At 56.9% G+C, this 23,000-nt stretch overlaps 2 protein-coding genes across 2 annotated transcripts in view; one reads left to right on the top strand and one right to left on the bottom strand.

Moving 5' to 3' along the window:
• SEC24D (SEC24 homolog D, COPII coat complex component) overlaps positions 1–5,111 on the bottom strand; it is a 51,211-nt gene extending 46,100 nt beyond the window's left edge. Inside the window, exons 1-2 of the mRNA XM_054563625.1 lie at positions 5,012–5,111; positions 2,804–2,962 (exon numbers count right to left, since the gene is read on the bottom strand). Coding sequence (XP_054419600.1) covers positions 2,804–2,921 — 118 coding nt within the window. The 5' untranslated portion in view covers positions 2,922–2,962; positions 5,012–5,111. The remainder of the gene's footprint in view (positions 1–2,803; positions 2,963–5,011) is intronic.
• A 14,888-nt stretch (positions 5,112–19,999) lies between these two features.
• SYNPO2 (synaptopodin 2) overlaps positions 20,000–23,000 on the top strand; it is a 103,680-nt gene continuing 100,679 nt past the window's right edge. Inside the window, exon 1 of the mRNA XM_054563611.1 lies at positions 20,000–20,161. Within this exon, the coding sequence (XP_054419586.1) occupies positions 20,057–20,161 (105 nt within the window). The 5' untranslated portion in view covers positions 20,000–20,056. The remainder of the gene's footprint in view (positions 20,162–23,000) is intronic.

Below are 23,000 nucleotides of genomic sequence, written 5' to 3'. Positions count from 1 at the left end.
GCACAAAGAAACAAAAGCTCGTTGACTTAGTGACGGCCCAGCTGACGGAAAGGTCTGCGCGGAGTCTGACTGGCGGTGTCCACCTGCGAATCGAAGGAGGAGGAAGCAGGAGGGATGCCATCCAACAGAGGCAGTTTCCCGACACCGATGAGCGCGGCAGCCCCCGCCACTCGTGCGCCGAGTCAGCCTTTCCGCGCGCTCTCTGCCCCGGGTGGCCCTCGCCACGCAGCGGGGTGGGTGCTGGACGGCCTCGGTGCGGGAGAACTCGGGCAGAGGACTCGCGACGAGCTCGAGGAAGGACCGCGGGCGGGTTCGCCGCCAGCACAGCACGGAGCTGCCGGACGGCGGGCACGGGGGCGGGCCCTGGGGGGACGGGGCGGCGGCCCGGGCGGGCTGGCTGATGGAGCGGAAGGCCGGCCAGGGCACAGGTGCAATGCGGCCTCCCCGGGGACGAACAGCTCAGCCTCACGGCGGTGACAGGCGAGGGGCTGGGGCAGGTGAGCAGAGGCGAGGAAGTGGCCTGGGGAGTCCCCCGGAGCAGGGGCAGCAGGAAGCCATGGAAGGTCTGCAGCCAGAGGAAGTCGGGATCGGACCGGGCGGCCGGGGAGGGGATAGCTTGGCAGGAAGGCGGGGCTGGAGGGAAGGGTGCGGGTGAAGAGGCCCTTCAGGTGACCCAGGCGAGAGACGGGTGGTGGGACACAGGAGTGACAGGGGGAGAAAGAGGAGGACGCAGGCGGGAAAGCTGCGGACAATTGTCCAGAGGACCTTGGGTCGGAGAAGGTAAAGGGGAGAGGTTTTCTTTAAATGGCTCAACTGTCTAATTTGGATGAGGGAGAGTCACTGCCAACGAGTGAGGTATAAGATGCCGGGAACAACGGCTCTGTGGTTTCCAATCGTGCATTGTCTAGGGCGTGACGAGTGTGACGTGCCTGCGCCGACAGGGGGGCCACCGAGGTCAGGGCGCGGGGCGCAGGGGAGCCCTGTGGGCTGAGGCAGCCCTTCCCGCGGAGCGACCCGGTTTCGGGGAACACCCCAGAGCAAGGGCACGGGGGTGAAGGCAGAACAAAGAGGAAACAGCAACACTTAACGGTCACATAGAAGGAGGGGCTCCTAGAAAGACATGTCAGAAAGCCACCAAGAAAAGCCACAAAGGAGCATGTCACTGAAACCACAAGGGAAGAGGGTTCTGAACAAACGAAAGCAATAAACAGTGTCGGACTCCAGAGTGGACAGGACAGTGAGGACTGCGTTCCGCAATCGATGGCCCGGCGGGAGAAGGGGACCGTGGGCGGCGCCCCAGCTGTGCAGTGCAGGTGGCCCTGAGCCACGTTCGGGGTGGGGGGACAGCCAGGCCAGGGCGCGGAGGCCCGGGGCAGCGCGGCACTCATTTAAGGCAGCGGCTGCGGAGAGAGGGCAGGAGGGCGGGCAGTGCTGAGCGTCCCCTGGGGGGCGCAGTGGCGTCTCCTGCTGCGCCCTGGAGCGCCCTGGGTGCGAACTCTGGCCGCGCCACCCGCTCTGTGACCTCGGACAAGTCACAGCGTGCCAGACGCTCAGTTTCCTTAGCTGCGAACTAGGGCTGAACATCGACTGCCTAGCATTGTATGAACACTAAAGGAGAGGAAGTACCTAAAGTTTTTAGGACCACTTTTTGAGGCATGGTAAACACTCGAAAAAGAGTAATTTATGTAATTATCATTATGCATAAGCCCGAGGGGTAATGAGCCACCAGACAGAGAGAAACGAGAGCGAGATGGGTTAACGGTCCCTAAGGGACCCAGAGAGACACAGCCGTCAGTGTTACGGGAAGCAGTGCTGCTGGGTCGGAGGCGAGTGCCTCGTCGGAGGCTTTTAACGAAGACAGGAGGGACAGTCACCGCCGAGGGGGCTTCCCCGCGGGGGTCACAGCCTCCTGCACCTTCCGCAGCGCACTGTGCGCGGCCGCCCCGCGGGCTGCGGGCTCCCGGCTCCGCGCCGCACACCCGCGTCGCACCCGCTCCGCCCGGGCCCTGCGTCTCTGAGTCGGGCCTCGGGCACCAAGGGGCGCTCTCGGCTGCCTACGCTGCGCACTCCCACCAAGGGCCCGGCTGACTCCTGCGCGCGCTCCCAGAAGCCCCAGCAGCGCAAATATTGTCCAGGAACTTGGGACCCTCCGACCTGAAGCAAGCCGTTCTTAGCCTCGCTCCCGGCTCTGACACCTGGTCCCTCGGAGCAACCCCTTGATAAAGGGAGGTGGCTTCGTGGTGAGACTGTCCCCAGAGCAATAGCGGGTCCCCCTCCGTCACTGCCCTTTTCTCCCCACTTCTGCCCTTCAAGCCAAGATTCCCTGCTGGGCAGCACATTTCAAAGCAACCAGTATTGCTCAGTAATGATTTCAAGGAAGGGCCATGTGTATCACGTTATCATTGAGTAACCTTTAGTGTGCAAATCTAACGACATTTTTCCAATATCAAAATCGATGTGATAACAGTATTGCCAAAACCTCTTTAGCACATGTACGAAGTTTGTTTTTTACGGAGTGCTTACGATGAGAGCACACCACTGATAAAAGCAAGAGCTGGTCTAAAAACACTCAGGAAGCCTCTTTGTTTAAATCTACATTTAAAAACCAAACTCACTCTGCCTCATGCAATAACCAAACTGCCGATGCAGGCTTCTTCCCCGAGAGCCTTTTCCAAGGGATCCAGTCACCGCAAGCCATTGCCTCCTACCACGGCAATTCCAGGCTCCCAACGCCTCTCTTGGGACACCGCATGGCTGAGCCGGAGACCAACGACCGCACACGAGCCAGAACAACGTGCTTTACCTGGTGGAGCACCTGTGTGAGCTGGGTCCCCATAGTGGCCGTAATGCGGTGCAGAAAGGCCCATCCCAGACTGGGCCTGAGAATAGGGGGGTGTCGCCACGTAGCCTTGTTGACTCATGATGAAAATCTCATTCCAAGAGAAAGTTCTACAAAAGAACCCTGCAACAGAAGAGAGAATGCTGTTGGCAAGAGGAGCTGAGTCACGTTCTGCTATTAAAACCGTGGGCACTGTTATCTGCCTCTGCTGCTGAGAGGAAAGGTCCTGCCATACACTATGCCACAGCGTCCCCCCGCAAAGAGCTCCAGCCACGGCTGCGCAGAACTGGGGCACGCACGTCTCCAGTCGGGGCACGTTCTCAGGAATGAAATCCCAACACCTGCCCACCGCCTTGTCTGTGGAAGGCTCAGATGCCTCAGGGACAGGCTCTCAGAGGTGTGTGTGCTCTTTCTGTGCCTGTGGTCTCCGCGGCCCCATTTCGGCACAGACCACACTGCTGGTGACAATGGCGTGTCAGCCGACTGGCTGACCAGCACAGTGCCAGCCGTCTGCAGCCGGCTATTTCGTGACTTGTGTTTTTCTAGGGCTACCCTAATTAGTAATTTTCATCAGGCAGTTAGGACAGGGAGCAATCAATAGTCCAACGAACACAGCAATAGATAAAGAAGTTGATCGTGGACTTGTGAGTCATAAGTTGACTAAGCCAGGTGGCAGCCGACAACCATTTGAGAGTTGTCAGTGGTTTTCTCAGGCACAGATGAAAGACTTTCTTTCTGATTTAAATATCACATCTCTAAGAACATATGCGCACAGATTTCAGAAACAGAGTCAACTGCATACCCTTCGGCAGGCACGCACACACACAAATACAATAGATCCATCTTGATTCTACTCAGAAGCCAAACATCAATTTGTTAAAATTTGCCAGGTTCAGAAAATAAGAGGCATTTCATAGAACTGCTTACTCTCAAAATTTTTTACAAGACAGGAAAAGCTCTGAATGCTGGCAGGAGAAGTGGGTTTTCACTGCAAATCCGCCAACGCTTAGCTGCGGGCGGGGGAATACGCTGAAGACCCTCTCTGGGCCTCACTTCCCCTTTCTACCTACAAATCACTGATTCTGAAAAGTGTAGACTTTCTTTCCAGTTTCTTCACCCACTACAGGAATAGTCTTCCTTTTTGTTATTTTATGATGACACCTTTTAAAGAAAAAGATGGGCGATGACCTACTAAGACTTGAACTAGAGCTATACTCAGGAAACGGCTTGCTTCATTTGGTTTCGTTTTCCCATTGAACAACAAGTCTCCAAAATTAAAGCAGCCAAGTAAAAATATCGCAAAATCACGTCCTTCTCCGTGGAGGGGAGGGGCGGAGAGGCGAGGACGCAGAGGCCGCCGGCGCGCGGGTCGCCGGCAGCCGCCGCCCGCGCAGAGGGCGACGTGGCAGCCTGAGCGCCGTCCCGCTCCTCCAACCGCGCACTTCGGAGAAGTCGGCGGGGGCAGCGCCCGCAGCCGCCTGTTGCTGGGCGACGGCGAGGCCGGAGGGACAGGATGGCACCGCGCGCGCGCGCGCGCGCGCAGGAAGCAGTCGGTGCCTCGGCGCGGCTCCGGAGGAATCCGCTTCCTCACGCGGCCAGTTGCCACGTCGAACTTCCTCGCACGGCCGAGTTCCGAAGCCTGAGTCAGCCGCGGCGGCGACGTGGCGGGGCGCCACCTGGCCCGAGCAGGCCGAGCATCCAACGCGGCGCTGCGCTCCGGGACGCCCGGCCGCTCGGCCCAGGTGCAGCCCAGGTGCACGCCCCAGCCCGGACCGCGTCCCTCCCTGTCAGCAGGTCTCGAAGCTTGCAGGCGTCTGTACCGTGAAGGTTCCCAACACCCCTTCCTCCAAGAAGGTGGGTCGAGGGAGCCGGAGAGCAGAACCGCTGGCAGGGGCCCTGGGACCCCCCGCAACAGCTCGGCATCCCGGACTCGGAGCCGGGGCGGGAAACGCCCACGCCCCCCTCCAGCCCCAGCCTACCCTGCACGGCAGGCCCGGAGCAGAGCAGGGGGTCCCCGCGCGCCCGCCCTCCAGGCCGCCCCGCGCCCACTCCAGCTGTGCCCGCTCCAGCTGTGCAGGCGGCGTCCCGCCCGGACTTGCGTCACCCGCCGCTGCCCGGCTCTGCTCCCGGTGCCCGCTCCCGGCGCCCCGGCGCCCGCTGCTCACGCCGCACCTTCGGGGGCAGCTGTCCCCACAGGCTGGCGGCGCGCGGACTTCAGCCCGGCTGGCAACTGCCACGTCAAAACTCCCGGCCGCGCTCCCGGCGCCGGGCGGCCCCCAGGGCCGCGCTCCCGCCGGCGCACGCGCGAGGACGCCTACGGGGCGGGGCCGGGGGCGGGTAGGGGCGGGGCCTGGCGGGCGGGGCGGGGCCGGCCACCCAGCTGGGTGGCGCTCCGGCCGCCGGTCCTCCCTGAGTTTGCCTTCGTCTTTCCTGTCTGGTTTGTTTGTTTGTTTGTTTGTTTCCGCCCAACAGGTCACAGCTTTTTAGGGCTGTTGCTAAATGCGCTCAACAGGTCCACGGCGGAGCCCGCAGGGAGGGGCGTGCGTGCCGAGGGTCCGTTCGTGCTTGCCCTCGCAGGTGGCAGGTCCATCCGTTCACTCGTTACCGCCCCCGGAGTCGCTGTGACGGCGCAGGTGCTGCGCCGCCGGGGGCAGGAGGACCCACGACCCCGGACCTCCGAGGGTCCCCAGGTTCCGGCGGACCTGGCGTGTGTGCACAGGTGGAGGCCGCGGTCTGCGGGGCGTTGTGGAGGGGGCAGCCCGGCCGCGGGGAAACGGGGAGGAGAAGAGGCCCCGGCTCAAAAGCAGGGGCCACTGCCACCCCGAAGGCGGGACGACTAGGCTTCCCTGTGTTCCTTCAGCCGAGGTCCACACGCTCCCCTCCCCGCCTGTAGAGTGGGGTGGCCGATCCCAGCCCAAACAGGGCTCGCTACGTGCACCGCAACTAGCTCGGTGCGCCCCGAGGCAGCTGAGAAAGACAGGCTGCCCCTGTGAGGCCTGGGACTGACAACTCTCTCTCGCTTTTCAGGACCACCTGCCTGGCGTCTCTCTCTCTCTCTCTCTCAAGCGCGGGCACGACCCACTGCTAAGTAGAAAGGCCTTCAGCCCACCCTAGGTTTAGCTACCACTCAGATCAAACTTACTAAAGTAAAACCAGGCCAATGTTGTTTCCAAAATATACTTTCTTCTGGGCTGGAAGAAAATACAAGGAACTTGACACATCCCCTTGCTGATGGGAAACGCTGCGGTCAAAGGCTGCCTGCGCGCGAGGCCTCCGCGGAAGCGCTCCGCGGGGCGGCAGGGACTCACTGTCCCAGGGAGGGGTGAACCCACCGACCCGGCCCGCCCTCCTTTCGTTGGAGTCTAAGCCCTGAGGTCCTGCCTGCATCCAGCTCCAACCAGGTCAGGTGGGAAAACCCACCATGAAAACTCTGTTTTTAAGTTCTCAGTATGATGCAAACGGTCGGTGGTGTTCAGGAAGCTCTGGCCACTGTTGAAGCTCCACAAGCGCTTTTATTCCTAAGAGCAATAAAAAGAAGGTGCCACATCTCAGCTGTGTGACAATGCAGGAGGGTAGTCGCTTGGAAATATGAACCCCAGGTGATGACTGGTTGGCTTGTCCCTGTAAAACCTCTAAATTTGAAGTTGTAAATTCGTTTTCACCCCTTGCTTAGGGATACTGGGACAGCTTCTGGTTTCAGAGGGAAGTTTTGAGCACCTGCATGTTAAGCTGGAAGAGACTTCGGAAATATGAATATTCAATTCAACTTCCAGCGAGGACTGAGTTCCGCCCGGTCATTTTATAGGTTAACCCGCTGAGGTTCAGAAAATGAAAATGACGACTCTCAGCATCAGCTGGAGGGAACACCTTCTGATTCTAATTTCAAAGGTCTTTTCGCCTCGTACTTTTTTCCTCTCGATACTGCTCTGATCTGCTATTCTCTCTTAACCGTCTCTGCCTCTTTTTCTCCCACAACTGCCTTATCTTCAAGATTTCAAATAACTAAAATATTAATTGGTCACACCGTTCCCCCATGATTGGACCTACTAGTCACAGAACTCTTTTTCTTATGAAGTGGACTTCTGGTTCCAGTACTGCTTCCCCCTGGTGGCCCAGTGCCCAGCCCCTCAGTGACAGCTTTCTGACCTTACTCCTGTGGTCGGGTGGCTGGCCTTTGCCAGACGGGAGGGACGATGGGCCCCCCAGCCTTCCTTGGGCTGACCTGCCCTGCTGCCTCCTGCGGTCAGCCTCTGCCCTCTGGTGTCTAATGAACTCGGCCTCCCTGGTAACCAACCGCACCTTGATTGCCAGGTGAGGTCACAGAGAAAGCCGTGTTCTGGAGCTGTGTGTTCTGCAGGCTCTTTGTGTTCTAGCTCTACAAGGATCCAGAGCGTCGGCTCTGCAAAACGCCGTTGAGAAGGAGGAGGAGCACCCTGGTGGCACTCAGGGAGTGCCCTTCGGGATGCCAGGGCTGGGATCCTCCGTCGCTTCGGTAGTCGGAGGCTTCTGGCTCCAAAGCCACAGCAGTTTGAAGGAGCCTGGCCTGTAAAGAACCGCAGTAGCCAGGACTGGGCTACGCGGAGGACCGGGAAGCACAGTGACGAGGCCCCGTTGCAGGGCTGGGGGCCTGGAGGCGCCGGGCCTGTTGCGTGGCAGCCAGGAACGGGACGGCAGCGCTTAAGCCCCTTGTTCGTCGGGCCCCAACAACAAGCTGTTGCTGGAATTACCTTTTTTTTTTTCATTTTTTAAATAGCAGCTTTAGGGAAATAGAGTGAACAGTTCATCCATTTAAAATGCACCCCTGAAGGTTTTTGTATGTTCACAGTTACACAGCCATCGTCACACTTTTAGAACATTTCTCATCACCCTGAGGAAAAGAGAAGTCGTTTCAGGTTTTGAACCGCGGAGTAGTGCACCCCCCCACCCCCTCACCCCCTACCACCCACCGCCGCCCCCACTCCCGCCCCCCCTCCCGCAGCCCTAGCAGCCACCGATCTGCTTCTGCCTGTGCAGACGAGCCTGTTCTGGACGTTCACATAAATGGAGCCATACACGACAGGGCCCTTCGTGCCAGTCCTTTCACCTGGTGGCCTGTCCGTGCGGTTCACCCGTGCGGGAATGGTATCAGTATGAATAACAATATGAATCATGCTAAGACAAACATTCATGCATAAGTTTTTGTCTAGATACATGTTTTCATGGGAACTTGAAATAAACAACGCACCCCAGAGCAAACACACTCTCAGCCGATCTCCGCCGGCGCCTAAGGGTCGGGGGAGGGCTCCGGCCACAGGGCCCCTGCCGGCTGGGCCCCTGCTGGGAAGCGGGCCAGGCTGAGCCCTGCTCAGGGCCGCAGGGCAGCCTGAGGTTCGTGCTGCCGGCCCGCCCCCTCGCGCCCCCTCCCTTCCCCTCCCTTCCCCCTCCCGCCCCCTCCCACCCTCTCCAGCTCTGCTCCGCTCCCAGGTGTCTGCTCTGCAGGCACCTGAAGCCCTTCTCCGGGGCCCTCGGCCGTCGCTCCCTATTGTCCACAGGTGTATCTTCAGTGGCTCTCTTGTATGTCTAATTCCACGTTGCCATCAGCTTTTCAGCTTTTCAGGGACCCAGGCCAACGCAGCCTCACAGAGTGAGGCTGAGCGAAGCCCTGGAGGGGGCGGTGGGGTCAGCCCTGCAGGTCCCGGGGGGCAGGGCACTCTGGGCAGAAGGCAGAGCTCCCGAAGCCCCCGATTCAGAAAGAGGGTTTCCAGCGTGTTCCAGGAGCAGGAGGCCGCCCGCAAGGGAACACGGGGAGCTGAAGGAGAAGAGGGAAGAGGCCAAGCAGGGGCAGGTGGTGGTGGGTCCTTTAGTCTCCCGTGAAGAGTCTGGATTTTACTCTGAGCCGAAGAAAAGTCATTTCAGGTTTTGAACTGAGGAGTAACATGTCCTGCCTTACTCTTCGATATTTTTTACTTATATGGGAGGCAGCAGGTCTTCATAAAAAATGCGGTGCTCAGAAAACACTTATTTTCCAAAGTCTCCATGAGAGTTTAGACTCAGGAATGTGCCCTCCCGTCGTCTGGTTTCACACAGGTTTTCTCGCCGTGGTTCTGCGCGCGCAGCTCGCCCCGGCCCGCGGCTGGCCCCTGGGGCCTTGCGCGAGGTGCGTCCCCAGGTTTTCGCTGCGCTTCCTCTACGGAAAGAAGGCAGGGGAGCAGGCACTTAAAAGGGGGACGAAACCCAATCTTCATGTCACACACCGCTGCTGAGGAAGGGGCCCTCACTCCATAACAGCAAAAGCTCGCTGTGTGGTACACAGCGCCAAACGTGGCCTTTTTGCTATTCGGGCTGAACTGAGAAATAAAAAGCACCTGGTAACTCACTCCGATAACAGTGGGAGGAGGTAGAGAAGGTGCCGACGGTCTACCTGAAGTCCGTGCTTGCGTATATGATCACTAACAAGAAGGGATTCTGCTTTCGCTCCTTCCTCAAATCCACCTACATGATTAACTAGGGAAATCATGCAATTCTATGTTTTTGCTCTAAATGAAATAGTAGAAATTTAAGTCTGGTCTGGGAGGAGGGGTTCCCCCGGGCACGGTGACGTCTGCGGCAGGTCCCCGCTGCGCAGCAGCGTCCAGCTTCTCCCACGCAAGCGGACTGGACGCCCCGCTCTGCGGCCAGGAAGCGGCTGGGCGGTGGTGACGGGACTGGGGGTCAGCGTGTCCGTCGTGAGGGGCGCGCACCGCCAGTCTATAGCGGAATCTCAAGTTACCGTTTGTGCGAGAGAGGGATCAGGCTTAACATTTTCCAGTATTATATCCAGGTTTTCTGGCACCCTTTTATCACAAAGACTCATTTCTTTTACTGAATTGCTGTAGTGACTTGGTCCTAAATCAAGCAATTGTGTGTGTGTGTGCCTGTGTGTGTGTTTTATATCTATACACGCACGTTTCTGGGTTCTCTACTTTGTTACATTGGTCTATTTTCTTGCCTGAGTAATTTTCTAAAACGGGCATCTGAACAGCAGCATTCAAAATATAACAAAACAAAAATAAAAATAACCACAAACGCCCTCCACTTCTCACTTCCTTCTCTAAGAGCGTTTGTGGGCTCTTCTCTGCCTTCAAAATACAGTGCCACCGCCCCAAGGCCTTTCTCGCCCGATCCAGGCCCCGCACAGCCACAGCCTGGCCCCCAGCTCGGCCCCCGCACGGATCTCCTCGCGGCCAAATCCCTCAGCCCTTGAATTTACCCCCGCTGCCGTCCGCGGAGCCTTTAGGGCCTCTCGCTCCTGCCTGCACGGTGCTCCTTCCCCCGCCCCCCGCCCGCCCCCCTCCTCGCTCCCCTGCTCGCTCGCTCTCTCTAGCTCCAGGTCACTCTCCCACTCAGCAGTGGCCCCCGAGCACCCCCTGCATCGCTGCCGCCAGCAACACCCTTCTGTTGTCTGCCGAGGCCCCCTGGCACCGCGGCTCCGCCCCTGTGACCGCGGTGTCCCGCTGGGTGCCCTGCTTGCCTGTACGCCGTGCCCCACGAGCCGCCGTGGGCTGCCTGCGGGGGAGGACCTTGCTGCCCTCACCGTTACCCCCAGCGCCTCGCACTCTGTGCAGGGCACCGCGTGGGTGCTCCACAAACGCCCCGTGGCAGGCGGCTCCCGTTATTTCCTGGACCGTCTAACAGTGCGGAATGCACCGGTGGTCCTCCGCGACTGCTTTGGGAAGCGAGCCCTCTTGCATCTCCTTGTTCACTGGGGTGAGCACCTCGCTGGCCCCGAGAGGCCCGCGGGCCGGTGGGGAAGAGCGAGGACGCGGCGCTGTGGCGGAGCCGCCTTCGCCCGAGGTGCAGAGCCGTCAGGCCGGGGCGCTGGGTTTTCCAAATCTGTATCTTCTCAAAGACAGCGTTTCCTGTTACTCCATTGTTACTATGGAGACAGGAAGCAGAGAGCCTTCAATCGCAGAGAAATAATGGCCATTCTCCCCTGATTTCCATTGTATGGGTGTTTTAAGGAAAGGATGCCAATTGACTTTGTTTTAAAAACAAGCTATGAAAATTCTTTATTCGAAACTTTATTCTTTACAAGTACATACCAAATTATAGGTTTTTATTTTTATACTGAAAAGAAAATCTTGGCATCAGCAATGTATCATTAAGCTACTCATATGATCATATTGTATTCAACCAGGGGCAGCCTTTGTAGAACCTTCCTCCCCCTTCCTTTCCAGATGTCAAGGGAACAGCGCAGAGATGCACGGTGCTTCTCCGCGTTTCTTCTTCGCGTTTCTGCGTTAGAGGCCCTGCGCGGTTTAACGGGCCGCGCGGAAGGAGCGCTAAGGGCGAGAAAGCCGTCCCTTCAAGGGCTGATGGCGGCAGAGCAGCCCGGCTCCCAGGCAACACCAAAAAGTGGTGACGCGCTCACCTAAGGCCAGGACGCGCTGCGACAGGTGTGCACACTATACAATAAATAAGTAAACGATGACACCTCCCCCGCCCCCCCCCCCCGCCCGCCCCCTCTCCCCGCCCCCCCCCCCATCAGCCAGGACACTAAGTTAGAGCAGGTTGGACCGCACTTGGCAGGGAAGGCGTTGGGTGGGCAGATCCCTGGGTTTGCCTGGGAAGAGCCGCAGGGAGCATATGGTGCACCGGAACAGGAGACATGTTTTTTGAATCAAATGTTTTAAATAATCTGTGAAATCACTAAAACTTTCAATCTTGCCACAGAGCAACGTAACAGGAAAATTAAGTATAAGAAAATCTCTGAATTTCTGTGGGAAGTTTAAGCTTATGTTTGATTTCCAGTTTTATGTGAATCAGAACTGTATGGATTTCCCTAGAATAGAACCATTTGTCTGAATAACATTGATCACTGGATCATAACTAAGATACATTGATAGGATTTTAGTATCATGAAAGTGCAGGCCTTCTCTGAGGGGGGTTTCGGCTACTTGTGAAAGTAATTTGGGGAGAACCGGTGGCGTAAGATTGCAGGAATCAAGAGGTGGCGGTCCTTTCTGGTTTTGCTGACATTTCTTTTGCTTTCTTTGCAGTTCCCACTTCCTCGTAGTTGAAAACCAAAGGGTTTCTGACTGCTAGGCACTCAGGGTCAGTCTTGGGGGCCAGAGAATGCATTTTGCACGGGGCGGGTGCTGCCCTGTGCATCGTAGCGAGTCCGGACTCCCCGGCCTCCGCTCACCCGCAACCAGGAGCCATCGCCCCGCAGCCGTGGCCGTCGGAAAGGTCCCCAGACATTGTCAGGCGCCCCTGGAGACAAAACGGCCCCGCTGCTCTGGCTGCACGGGGCAGCGAAGGCCCCGCCGCCCCCGGTCCCCGCAGCTGGCCGGCCTCCCCAGGCAGGGCCTGCGTTGTCACCGTCTGTCCCCCGGGATTTCAGCCCCCTCCTCTCAGTGGGTGCGGCATTTCTGGTGTCTTTAAACAGATGTTAAGGACGTTTATTTGGCTTTTCTACTAGTTCTCGGGAACTTTTTTTCCTGCTGAATGGTGTCCCCTCGTGTCCAGAAACTGAGTTAAAAACAACTATCTTTAGTTGCTGGTGTTGTTCTGGGTTGTCGGTTTAGTTTCACTGGTCTTCCTTTGTTCGAACAGGCCGGTGGGCCGGCCTCACCCACGGGCCAACGCAGCGCCTGCCGAGTTCCGGGAGGGCAGCCGCCCCGGCACGTGCCTGGGGTCTGAGGCTGCGGAGCCGCGGCCACGAGGTCGAAGGTTCTCGGGCCGCGGTTTCCGGGCCTGCTCCAGGTCCGGACGCCTCGGAGGCAGGGACTGAGGGCCTGCACCTCCAGAGTCTAACATTTTGCAGCCGAGGGCCCCACGTTTAAATTCCCTTAGAGTCATCCAAAAAATATACATTGAATTCCATTGTTTTCTTTGAAAAGATGTGACTGTATTTGTCTGCCGTATTATGTATTAAGCCACATGGCACGGTTGTTAAAGAATAATGCTGAAGGGTTTGACTTTATAGGCTAATCCTTGGCTACATCTACTAGTTTTGTTTTGTTCAGTCATAGGCTGCCTCTTTCACTACCTATGTTCCTCCCCCAGAAGTACTATTTTTTTTTTTTACGAGGAGACTGGGACAAAGCGAACAAATGCATCAGTACAAACTAGTCCTTCCTAGAGACTGAAAAAGCCCAGTGTATTTATTAAAGGTGGTCCCTTACGTCATCTTTCTATTAAGAAAGCAGTTAGTTCCACATGTGTCGTTTTGCATTGCACATGGACATGTACTCTCTGAATTTTGTCTGAAGAATAGAATGATTTATATTTGATGTGCTCAGTAATGTGATATTTGATAACAAGAACGGTACGTAGCTCCCTTTAACAGCAGGTAGTCCTTGCAGCAGGTGCCTTTTCCTCCCCTTTCCCGGGCACACACGAGGTAGAGGTCATTAGCGTAATCACACGGCTCCACTGGGCTCAGAAACCAAAGAAAGCACCTCTTTTGCTAGGTCAGAGCTGTTGAGATGCAATGTCCTTGGGCTGAAGCAACACTCGCGCCCCCGTCCACCGAGACCGCGGTCACCGCCTGCGTTCTCTCACCCCACCCAGGGCTTGTCCCGCTCACCTCTGACGCCGCGCCCGGAACGCGGTCGCGTCCGTCCGGAGGCCTGCTGTGCGTCCACGGGGCATCTTAGTTCCGAGAGGGAAGCACGCGCCCCACGCCGCCCGTCTGCGAGTGTTTGGAAAGAGGTACTTAGAAGTCTGAAACCTATCATCCTCCGGTTTGAGTTGTTCCTGGGCCGTATCTGTTACCTATTTACTTGTCTCCAGAGGGCTATTGATAACTTTAATGATTTACATCCCAGGGGCTCCTTAGCCAAAGCAATTTGGTAAAGAAACTAAAAGGTCTTGTTTTCCCAACTATGGGTTACATGGACTAGAAAGCATGTCTCTGCTTGGCTGGCCTTGCAACAAAGTATCTCACGTGGGTCCAACATCTGGTTTTCATTCATTGCCACGGCAGGATAAGATGGATTTGGAAAGAATGATGTGAAATCAGCTTTGATGATCATTATCTGTTCTCCTTTGGGCAGAAAATTCCCTCCAAGTCAAGCTCCGTCCTCTTAACTTTGAGTGTGTCCTTCACAGGAATGAGAGCTCAGGGACCTAATCGGCGCTCCTCCCTCTGACTGCAAGAACACCCCCAAAAGTGCTTAGTGGAAAATGTCAAAATAAGGGACATTATTTTACTGAAATCTCTGTGCACCGGCTCTGTCAGATTTCACACACACTTTTTTTTTAATTGCCTGCAATTGTTAAAACACTATGGCTCGAAAAACAGCCCACTTGCTCAGATTTTACACTTTTCTCAAATTATCTAAAGTTGGGCGATTCCTGGATTTTTAAAACGCGTTAGTAAATGCATCGGAAGCCGGGTGTGCGGCGTGTTCGGGGGGCCGACCCGGCCTCCGACGTCAGGCGAGCGACGCGGCGTTGCAGGAGTGTCGCTCGGTGCAGAGTCCGCGCCGGTCCACATTTTTTCATTCATTTTCTTGATCTTGCGCAGATATCTGACAGAACAGATGACCTTCTCAAACGGTTCAGTTTTGATTAAAAAAAAAAAAGCAACCACAAAACACCCTGCCTTTTCACTACAGGCGGAACACTTTTGCAAAGGCATCTTAGGTCATTGCAGGGAAGGGCTTTGCCGCACAGGACGGCCTGGTCCCCCTCCCGGCAACCTGAGCGGGGAGTGTCACCGGCAAAGGGGACAGGAGGAAGGACGACCGGAGCTAGAAACGAGGGAGAGACCTGGAAGCGGCGCTTTCAGCGACAGGCAAGGACTCCCGGCGGCCCGAGAGCGCTGGAGCGCCGGCGCCACGACCGGGGCCGGCAAGTCGGACACTCGAAGGGAATCCCGGCCCCGGAGGTGCGCAAGGCCCGGCTCGGCGGCTGCGGCGGGGGAGCAGGCGCAGGAAAGCCCTCCGGGCCCGCGCTCCGATCGCAGCGCTTCCTGGAGGCCTCGCCGCCGACTCCCGGGAGGGTCCAGCCTCTGCCGGTTCCCTCTGGGTTGGGCCCGCGGTGAAGAGCGCGGACGTGCTGCGCTGGCCGTCAGGGTTTTGTATCCGCCCGCAGAGCTTGTGTCTGCCTTTCCGCCCGCTCCCCACGAGGGCCGCAGGGTAGCGTAGCGCGGCGGTTCTGGCCTCCCCGCGGCCCCGGCTGCCCCCTCCTGCCCTGTCCGCCGGCGTTTCCCTCCGAGGCTCCCGGGTGTGCCTATTTACTGTCCGGCTTCCCCGGTGACGCCTGGGCCCCAGGACAGCAGGGCCCAGGGGCGGGGGGGGGGCCGTTGCGGGGGAGGGGGGGCAGCAAGGCTCAGCGCTGCCCTGCCCAGACTCAGCTTTCCAGTGACTTTTGAATGAATGAACGATAAACTCAAGAGTGAATAAACACCCCCTTAATCAGCTGGAGAATATTGTTTGACCACTTGGTCCATTTCCTCCAGCCCTGGTCTCCCATCTCCCGGGCTGGTGGAAAAGTGTGTGCCGGTGCTGTGGCTCCGCACAGTGGCGGGTCCCCCGGCGTCTGCCCGTGCCGGTCACTGAACTGCCCATGACAGGCCGTGGCTGCAGGATGTGCAAGAGAGGGGCTGGGTGCTCTGTTCTCGCCCCCCTGCCTCCCTCCAAAGACCCTGCTGCCCTTGCGAGGCCGCGCTCATGGGGCAGCGTGTGCTGGTCTGAGCTGCTGGGGCCGCAGGTGCCTCCCTTGCTTCCTCGCCTTGGGGACACCTGGCGCGGCCATTTCATGAGTGTGTGCCTTACAGACCTGGGAACGCTGGCGTCTCCTTCTGTTCTGGCTCAGCTACAGCCTCCAACTTAAGGGCATGGTAAGGATCTGCGCTGCGGCCGCCAGCACCGCCCCCCCCCCCCCCCCCCGCCCCACAGCCCGTCCAGTCCCCCAGGACCCCTGGTAACCACCCGCCTGCTCGCTGTGTCTGAATGTGTCTCTGTTCTGTTGGCCCGTTGACGCTGCGGCTAGCTCTAGTAAGCTGACAAGCACCAAGTTCTGATGCCTCAAAGGAACGAAGGCTGAGGCTTGGTTTGGATCTTGAAATGCTGCTGCGCTCTCCCAGTTTTAGTCATTTTAAATTCCACGTAATTTTACGATATCTATTCCTTTTGCTGCAATGCTTTATTTTCGCAGAAGGGCACGGTGTCATCCATAATGAAGAATAACTCCCAGGTTTTTGAATGGTTATAAAGAGATCACAGACCTTAGCTCAACCTGGAAAGTCATGATGTTTTTGAGTGAAAAACAGATTTAGCAAAATAAAGAGAGGCGCCAGGCAAGCCTAGGCGGCCGATGCGAAGTGACTATAGAACGAATCTGCCCTCACGGGATGTTTCTGTCTGTGAGGCTGCCACGCATCGCAGCGGGGAGAGCAAGGACAGGCACCGGCAGAGCTCGCTGTGCCTATGGCTCTTCCCTGCCTGCGCTTCACCGCTGCTGTGCGTTGGCAAACGGGAGGCGGGACTCCGCACGGCAAAGCCATTGCCACTTGCGCTGGGAGGATGGCCCCGCAGCATCGCCAACGCAGGCTGTGTTAACAGTCAAGTGAATGAGCAAATGGCGGTTTAAAGCGGAGCATCTGATACATTGTTAAATCATTTAAGTGGCGTGGAAGTAGTTTCTTTAAGAAGACCATTTTCTAAATCTCCTACGACACTCATGTTTTCCTTAACAAAATAACTCTTTTTGCTCGTGGCTAGATTCTTAAATCCCAGATCAAATAAGGCGCCGGGGCCTGAGCTGGGCGACCGGGGCCCTACCTCCATTTCCCGGGCAACGTCTGTTTCCCCCGCGGGGTCTCGGGTTTGATTTCACCCCCCGTTAGGTCAAGTCAGCCCGTTAACTGTTCCATGAGACTCCTGGGTCAGAGACAAAGGACGTGGTCACTCAGGGCCCGGCAAGAGCATGACATCACTTCATCCTCTGCAGACTCCATAACAGTGACATGACACGTAAGACGGTTGTACACACGGTGGGACCGCGCAGCAGTTAAGGATCACTAAGCTCAGGGATCCACTGCTTTTATTTTGTTTTTGTCTGTTTGTTTTGCCAACAATCAGGCAGCAAACTTGGGCTTTGCCCCCGATTGAGACGTAACTACTTCCCCAAGGTCGCTTGTTGCAAATGCAACCTTGAGAGACGGCTCAGCGTCGCCTCCTGAACTCATCTGTGTTAAGGAGAAAAGGTTACGCCGACGGACCTGGTCGGAAAGCCAAGGCCTCCGCGCCGCCTACCGCAGTGGCCGCTTCCCAGTGGGGGCGGGGCACCGGGTAGAGAGGCCGCCGCCCCTTCACAGGGCGGCACAGCCGGGGTTTCGCTCAGACTCTCCCTGGTCAAATGACCCGGAGAAAAAGAAGAGAAATTGGAACTCTTTGCATCTCTTTTCTCTACCTTCCTTCTCGGGAAACGCATCTACCCTTTTATTCTACGTATGTTAACTGAGCACCAATTAGATGTCAAGAATGTGTCTGACTTGGGCATGCAATGCTGAATACGTCAGAAATGACCCCTCATCTGACAGGGTCAGTGACTCGGACAGTCTGAGTGGCCGTGGGCTGAGGCGGCGGCATGGGTGAGGCGGCATGTGGGGGGGGCCCTGATGCAGTGCGGGCTCGGGAGAGGCCTCCCGGGGAGCGCGACCTCTGCCCTGAGGCCAGCGGGGTGCGGAGGGGCCGTCAGGTGCTCCGTGCGTGGCCCGGAAGACAGCCTGAGCAGGTGGGGCTTTTTTGCAAATTAGGGAAACTGAAGGTGGTTCGGTGTGTCTGAGTCAAAGGATTCGAGGTGAGAGAGGAGGTGGGAGAAGACGTGAGGAGTGGCAGGCGGGAGGTGTTAGCTCTGGACGGGGCCTGACTGTGCTGAGGCCGTGAGAGGCTTCAGCGGAGGACGGGACAGATGCGGCGGCGCTTCGGGCACACCACCCTGGGGGAGTCCCGAGTGAACGGGGGCGGGAACGAGGCCGAGGCGGAGGGGCGAGTCAGGGGCCGTCGGCGTCGGGTGGACAGAGGCGGCCGCAGCGGTGGGATCGGGGTGACGGGCCGCCGTCCGGTGGCCCGGTCTCCACGGGCGAACAGGACGCGGAGGGCGAGCAGCAGGAAATCCCCGAGCACGGAGCACGTGCAAGCCCTGATCCCTGCTTTGCCTCCAGGCTGAGCCCGTTACCAGCCAAAGGGTGGCACTGAGAACCACCGAGCGGGGCTGCGTTGAGGACAAGTAAAACCCTGCGCGTCCGTCTCCTGACAGAGCAAAGCCTCCGTAAGTTAGAGCGATGACTGAGTCCCCAGTTCTCCGTCTCGGGGACCTGGCCGGCTGAAAAGCTGCTTGTGGAGTACGGCCGTGGGGAGCGTACTGGCTACGAGTAGCAGTCAACGGGTCCGACAGCCTTTTGAGCAAATACGGGTTCGTTTTCTTGCACAGCTGCTGGCACTAATTCAGTCAGGACTGGATGGAGTCTTTGTAGTTGTCCCCAGCTGTCCCTCACGGTCGCGAGAAGGCTGCCCCAGTTCCAGCCTCCAGCACCACGTTTAAATTTAAGCCAGGCTCGACGGGAACCTGACGTAAGAGAAAGGTAAAGAGTTAGACTGTTATCCTGAGATGGGGAACCCAGGGGAAGCAGAATTTGGGGAAAAATAAGGAACTCGATTTTGAATATATTGCGCTTTAGGTCTCTGCGCCACAGTCCCATGAAAACAGGCGTGATTGGCCGTCAGATAGGGGCCCCGAGCTCAGGAACGCAGTCGGAGCCTGAGGGGGAGGGTGAAGCTCCACCGGCGGTGGCGGGGCAGGAGGAGCCGGGGAAGCGCGTCCGGCGGCCACAGGGCGGTGCCAAGTCCCTGCAGAAGCCCCTGGGGCCGAGGTGGCCCTGCCCAGAGCTCTTCTCACCACAGGGACCGGAGCGGGCGGAGCGGCCGGGGAGCAGCAGAGACAGGAGAAAGTGGTGCACACCAATGTAAAAAGCTATTTTCTTTAGTTCTTAGAGTTCATATTTTAGGAGGTCACTTGTAAAAGTCATTTTTTTTTTAAGAGTTTGGTAAAGTCAGGTCAGCATTCTGAAGAGACCCAAGCTTCAGAGGGTTTGGTCTTCGTGACCTTTAAAGGGTCAGCGATGGCCTCTTCCCCTCCTCCTCCTCCAATGAACGCACGTCGGCACAGCCGTCACAGGCCCGGGCTGCGGGCCCCGCGGGCGGCGTGTGCGCACGTGTTCACCTGTGACTGCTGCCCCGCGGGCGCCGGCTCCCAGGCCCTGTCAGGCGTGCCTTCGTGGGGGTGAATGTTCCCGGAGATAAAAACGCTCCATGTGTGTCATCTTGGTAGATTTAAAACACTCAAATAGTTTGGATCACTTGTGAAATCAACGTTTAGGTCGAATGCCTCAGATTCAGAACAGCCGACGAGAGGCTGCGACACAGACACCTGCAGGTGCCGTTGTCACTCAGGTGCAGGGAGCGCCTTCAAGTGAAATACTTCTTTAAATTTAAAATACTCCAAACCGTGCAGTGGGTGTAGTTATAACAATGTGGTTTCCTGGAGGAAATCCTCCCTCCTCCAGGTGTGTGTGTGTACAAATATATAAAATACTACACCTATTACACATAATATATGTGTATATATAATACAGTTCAGAAGGCTGCGTTTCCAAATAGGGTTTTTTGGTTTTTTTTTAAATAAATGTTCTGCTTTCTTTTATTTCTTAAGAGGATGGCTGCACAGGCTGCAGACAGGAAAGTTTAGGAAAATAACAATTAAACCCACGTTGGCTCCGGTTGTCCGTTTCGCGCATCAGTGTGGTGACTCCGAAAACGCTTGCTGGAGAGAGGAGCCCTCCAGCGGCTGGGTTCTCAGGGCGCCCCGTTCGGACGGCGCTCGTGGCCCGGAGGTTCAAGCCCTCCCGTGGCCTCTGCTATTTCCTCAATGACAGCTTTGCGGACCCTGTTTCAGTCAAGTGCCAGATTCCGCCCTGGGCTCGCCGCCGACCCTGCCCGCACGGCCCGGTCCCCCGCGCGCGCTGCCCGCCCTCGCCGAGGGGCCGAGCGAAGGCCGTGACGCAGGAGTGGGCTGGGTCGCCGCCGGCGCGCCCGCGCGGGCCCTTTAGCGCGGCGCCGGCTGCGCGTCCGGTCCGTCCTGCGGGCGCTCCGAGCCGGCGAGCCAGCGAGCGCGCAGCCTCCGCCGCCTGCCGCCGGCTTCGCTCGCTCTCCTCCAGCCTGCGTGCGGCCCAGCGGCGGCGAGAGGATGGGCACGGGGGACTTCATCTGCGTTTCCATGACCGGAGGGGCGCCCTGGGGCTTCCGCCTGCAGGGCGGCAAGGAGCAGAGGCAGCCCCTGCGAGTGGCCAAGGTAGGGTCTCCGGAGGGGCGTCCGCGCCGCGCCGGGCGGGCGGGGGGCGTGGGGGAGGGGGCGAGAAGCAACCTGTCTGTGGATGGCGTCCGGTTCACAAGTCTGGATTCGCTCGGCTTCGGGGCTGTCGACGAATTTTCTTTAGGACGTTGGGCTTGTTTGCTTGAAGAAACTCGGGGGGGAAAGTAGAGCCGTGTACATATTCAACCAGGACTTGGTGGGGGAGAAAGTGTCATGCTTATCAGCTGAACAAAACCTAGATCATCAGGTTCCCGACAACCGGCAGACACCTGGGAACGGCCTCGTGGGCAGCGTTAGAAGTTCCAGCTGGGGGCGGTCTGCGTCGGTTTGCGAGCCGCTGCGCCCCGCCCGGCCGGGCCCACCGCCTGGCGGCTGCGCGGACTCTCAGGAAGGGTCGGAGCTGGCGTTCACGGTGCCGCGGTCCTGGAAAGGCCAGCTGGGGGCAATGATATTTACAGTTACAGGGATGTCGTAACATCGATTTGAGAGAATATTCACTTAGGATTTGACCAGTTAATGCGAACATCCGAGCACTCCCTTCGGCTCCTGTGCACTCGCCTGAGGAAGTGCTCAGAAGACGCTCCGACACTCAGATATCCTGGAAGTGACTTAGGGGTGACTTTGAAACACACCGAAGAATGCTTTTTCATGTGCTCGGTGCTTTTGTTGCTGTTGGATTGCTTGCCTCTTAGCTTACTATGCTACCAGTTTGCTTGAGGGGATCTGCTTGGTGTCCAGTTGAGACGCGGCTGAAATAAATTTGAAAGTACATCAAAGGGAGGAGGCGCTTATCTGCTGTTAGCACTACATTGTATGAAAGAACACATTGGATTCATTTCATGTTTTATATTTGTACTAAAATCGGTCTGGATCTTCATGAAGTGCATGGCCCGCTGGGCTTTGTAGTTGTTTTTCCACCCTGGGCTTTTTTCTTTCTCAATGTTCACGGGGGGAAGAGAGGAGTCTCTTTGAAATGTCCTGCTCGCAGGCCTCCGTCAGGCCGTCCCTTCACAGTGTGGCGGTGGAACCCTGCCACCTAGCGAACATCCAGGCTCTGAGACCGAAGCAGAAAGCAGAAGATGAAAAGCAGGATTTTTAGAACGGACCGTTTCTTGGAGATCCGCAGTGCTACCCTCACTTTAGGTGAGGAAAGGACCCGGAGAGGTTGGGGAACTTGCAGTGGGTCTTGGGGCGGGAACCGGCAGGGAGACTCAAGGTGCAGGAGGTGTTTCCTTGTACTTGGGGGGAGCCGGGGTCGGGGGGCAGCGGCAGGCGGCAGCCCACCAAACAGAAACTGATGCCCAGCTCAGCGACCAGCAGTCCTGCCCTGGGGTGGTTCTGGGTCTAGAATAGCCATTGGCTGGCCCCGGGGACTGAGATGGGAGTCTAATTCCAGCTCTGATCTAGTCTGCAGCCGGGCCTGAGAGGAACCTCTCACCCTCCCTGACTCGTGCGTGTGTGTGTGTGTGTGTGTGTGTGTGTGTGTGTGAGAGAGAGAGAGAGAGAGAAAGAGGGTGAAGGAGCGACTGTAGTCTACCTTTTAGCAAATGTAAAAAGTTGACTGGAGAGCTTTCTAAAGAAGGCAGAATGTCTAAATTACTATGGCAACCCTATTTTTCTTTTTAAATTATGTTCCATTGATTGTGCTATTACCGTTGTCCCGATTTTTCCCCCGTTGCCCCCCTCCACCCAGGACCCCCACTCCCCCAGGCCGTCCCTCCGCCCTTGTCCACGTCCATGGGTCATGCGTGTGAGTCCTTTGGCCGCTCCGTTTCCTACACTGTACTTCACATCCCTCGGCTACTCTGTAACTGCCTGTCTGTACTTCTTAATCCCCTCACCTCATCGCCCATCCCCCCGCCAGCCCCCCCATCTGGCAACAATAAAAACGCTCTCTATCCATGATGCTGTCTCTGTTCTTGTTTGCTTAGTTTTTTAGATTCAATTGTTGATAGAAGTGTTTTGGGGTTTGTTTAGGGTTGGTTTTTTTTTTTGCCATTTTCTTGTTTATAGTTTTGTTCTTATTTCTCTTAAGTCCCTTTGACATTTCATATGATAATGGTTTGGCGATGGTGAACTTTAGTTTCCTCTCGTCTGGGAAGCTCTGTGTCTGCCCCTCGATCCTAAGTGACAGCCTTGCTGGGCAGAGCCATCTTGGCTGGAGGTCCCTGCTTTTCATGACTTGGACTATTTCCTGCCAGTCCCTTCCAGCCTGCACAGTTTCTTTTGAGAAATCAGCAGACAGTCTTATGGAAACTCCCTGTAGGTACTAACTTCTTTTCTCTTGCTTTTAAGATTCTGTCTGTATCTTTAACCTTGCACATTGTAATGGTGACGTGTCTCGGAGTGGCCTGTTTGCGTCCATCTTGGTTGGGACTGTGCTTCCTGGGCTTGCATGTCCATTTCCTTCACCAAATTAGGGACGTTTTCTTTTATCATGTTTTCACACTGGCTCTTCCTCTTTCCTTCTGGCCCCCCTCTGACGCCAGTGCTGGGCCCCTTGAAGTTGTCTCAGAGGCACTTGCACTGTCCTCATTTTGGGGGAGTCTTTTTTCTCCTTGTTCTGATAGCTTATTTTTGCTTCCTTATGCTCCAAATCATTGATTTGATTCTCGGCTTCATCCGCTCTCCTGTTGTTCCCCTGTAAACTGGTCTTTATTTCGGTTAGTGTATCTTTCGTTTCTGCCTGCATCTTTTTATGCTGCTGAGGTCCTCACTCAGTTCCTTGGGCATCCTTATAACCAGTGTTTTGCATCTATTTTGTAGTGGACTCTTTCCTCATTTCAAATTTGGAATATTAGTTCTTTATACACGCATA

This window comes from Pteronotus mesoamericanus, unplaced genomic scaffold (assembly GCF_021234165.1).
Source record: "Pteronotus mesoamericanus isolate MK-2021 breed Mesoamerican mustached bat unplaced genomic scaffold, CSHL_Meso_final contig_163, whole genome shotgun sequence".
Classification (NCBI taxonomy): domain Eukaryota; kingdom Metazoa; phylum Chordata; class Mammalia; order Chiroptera; family Mormoopidae; genus Pteronotus; species Pteronotus mesoamericanus.
Note: the sequence above shows the minus strand (reverse complement) of the source record. Positions and strands in the feature narration are given on the sequence as shown.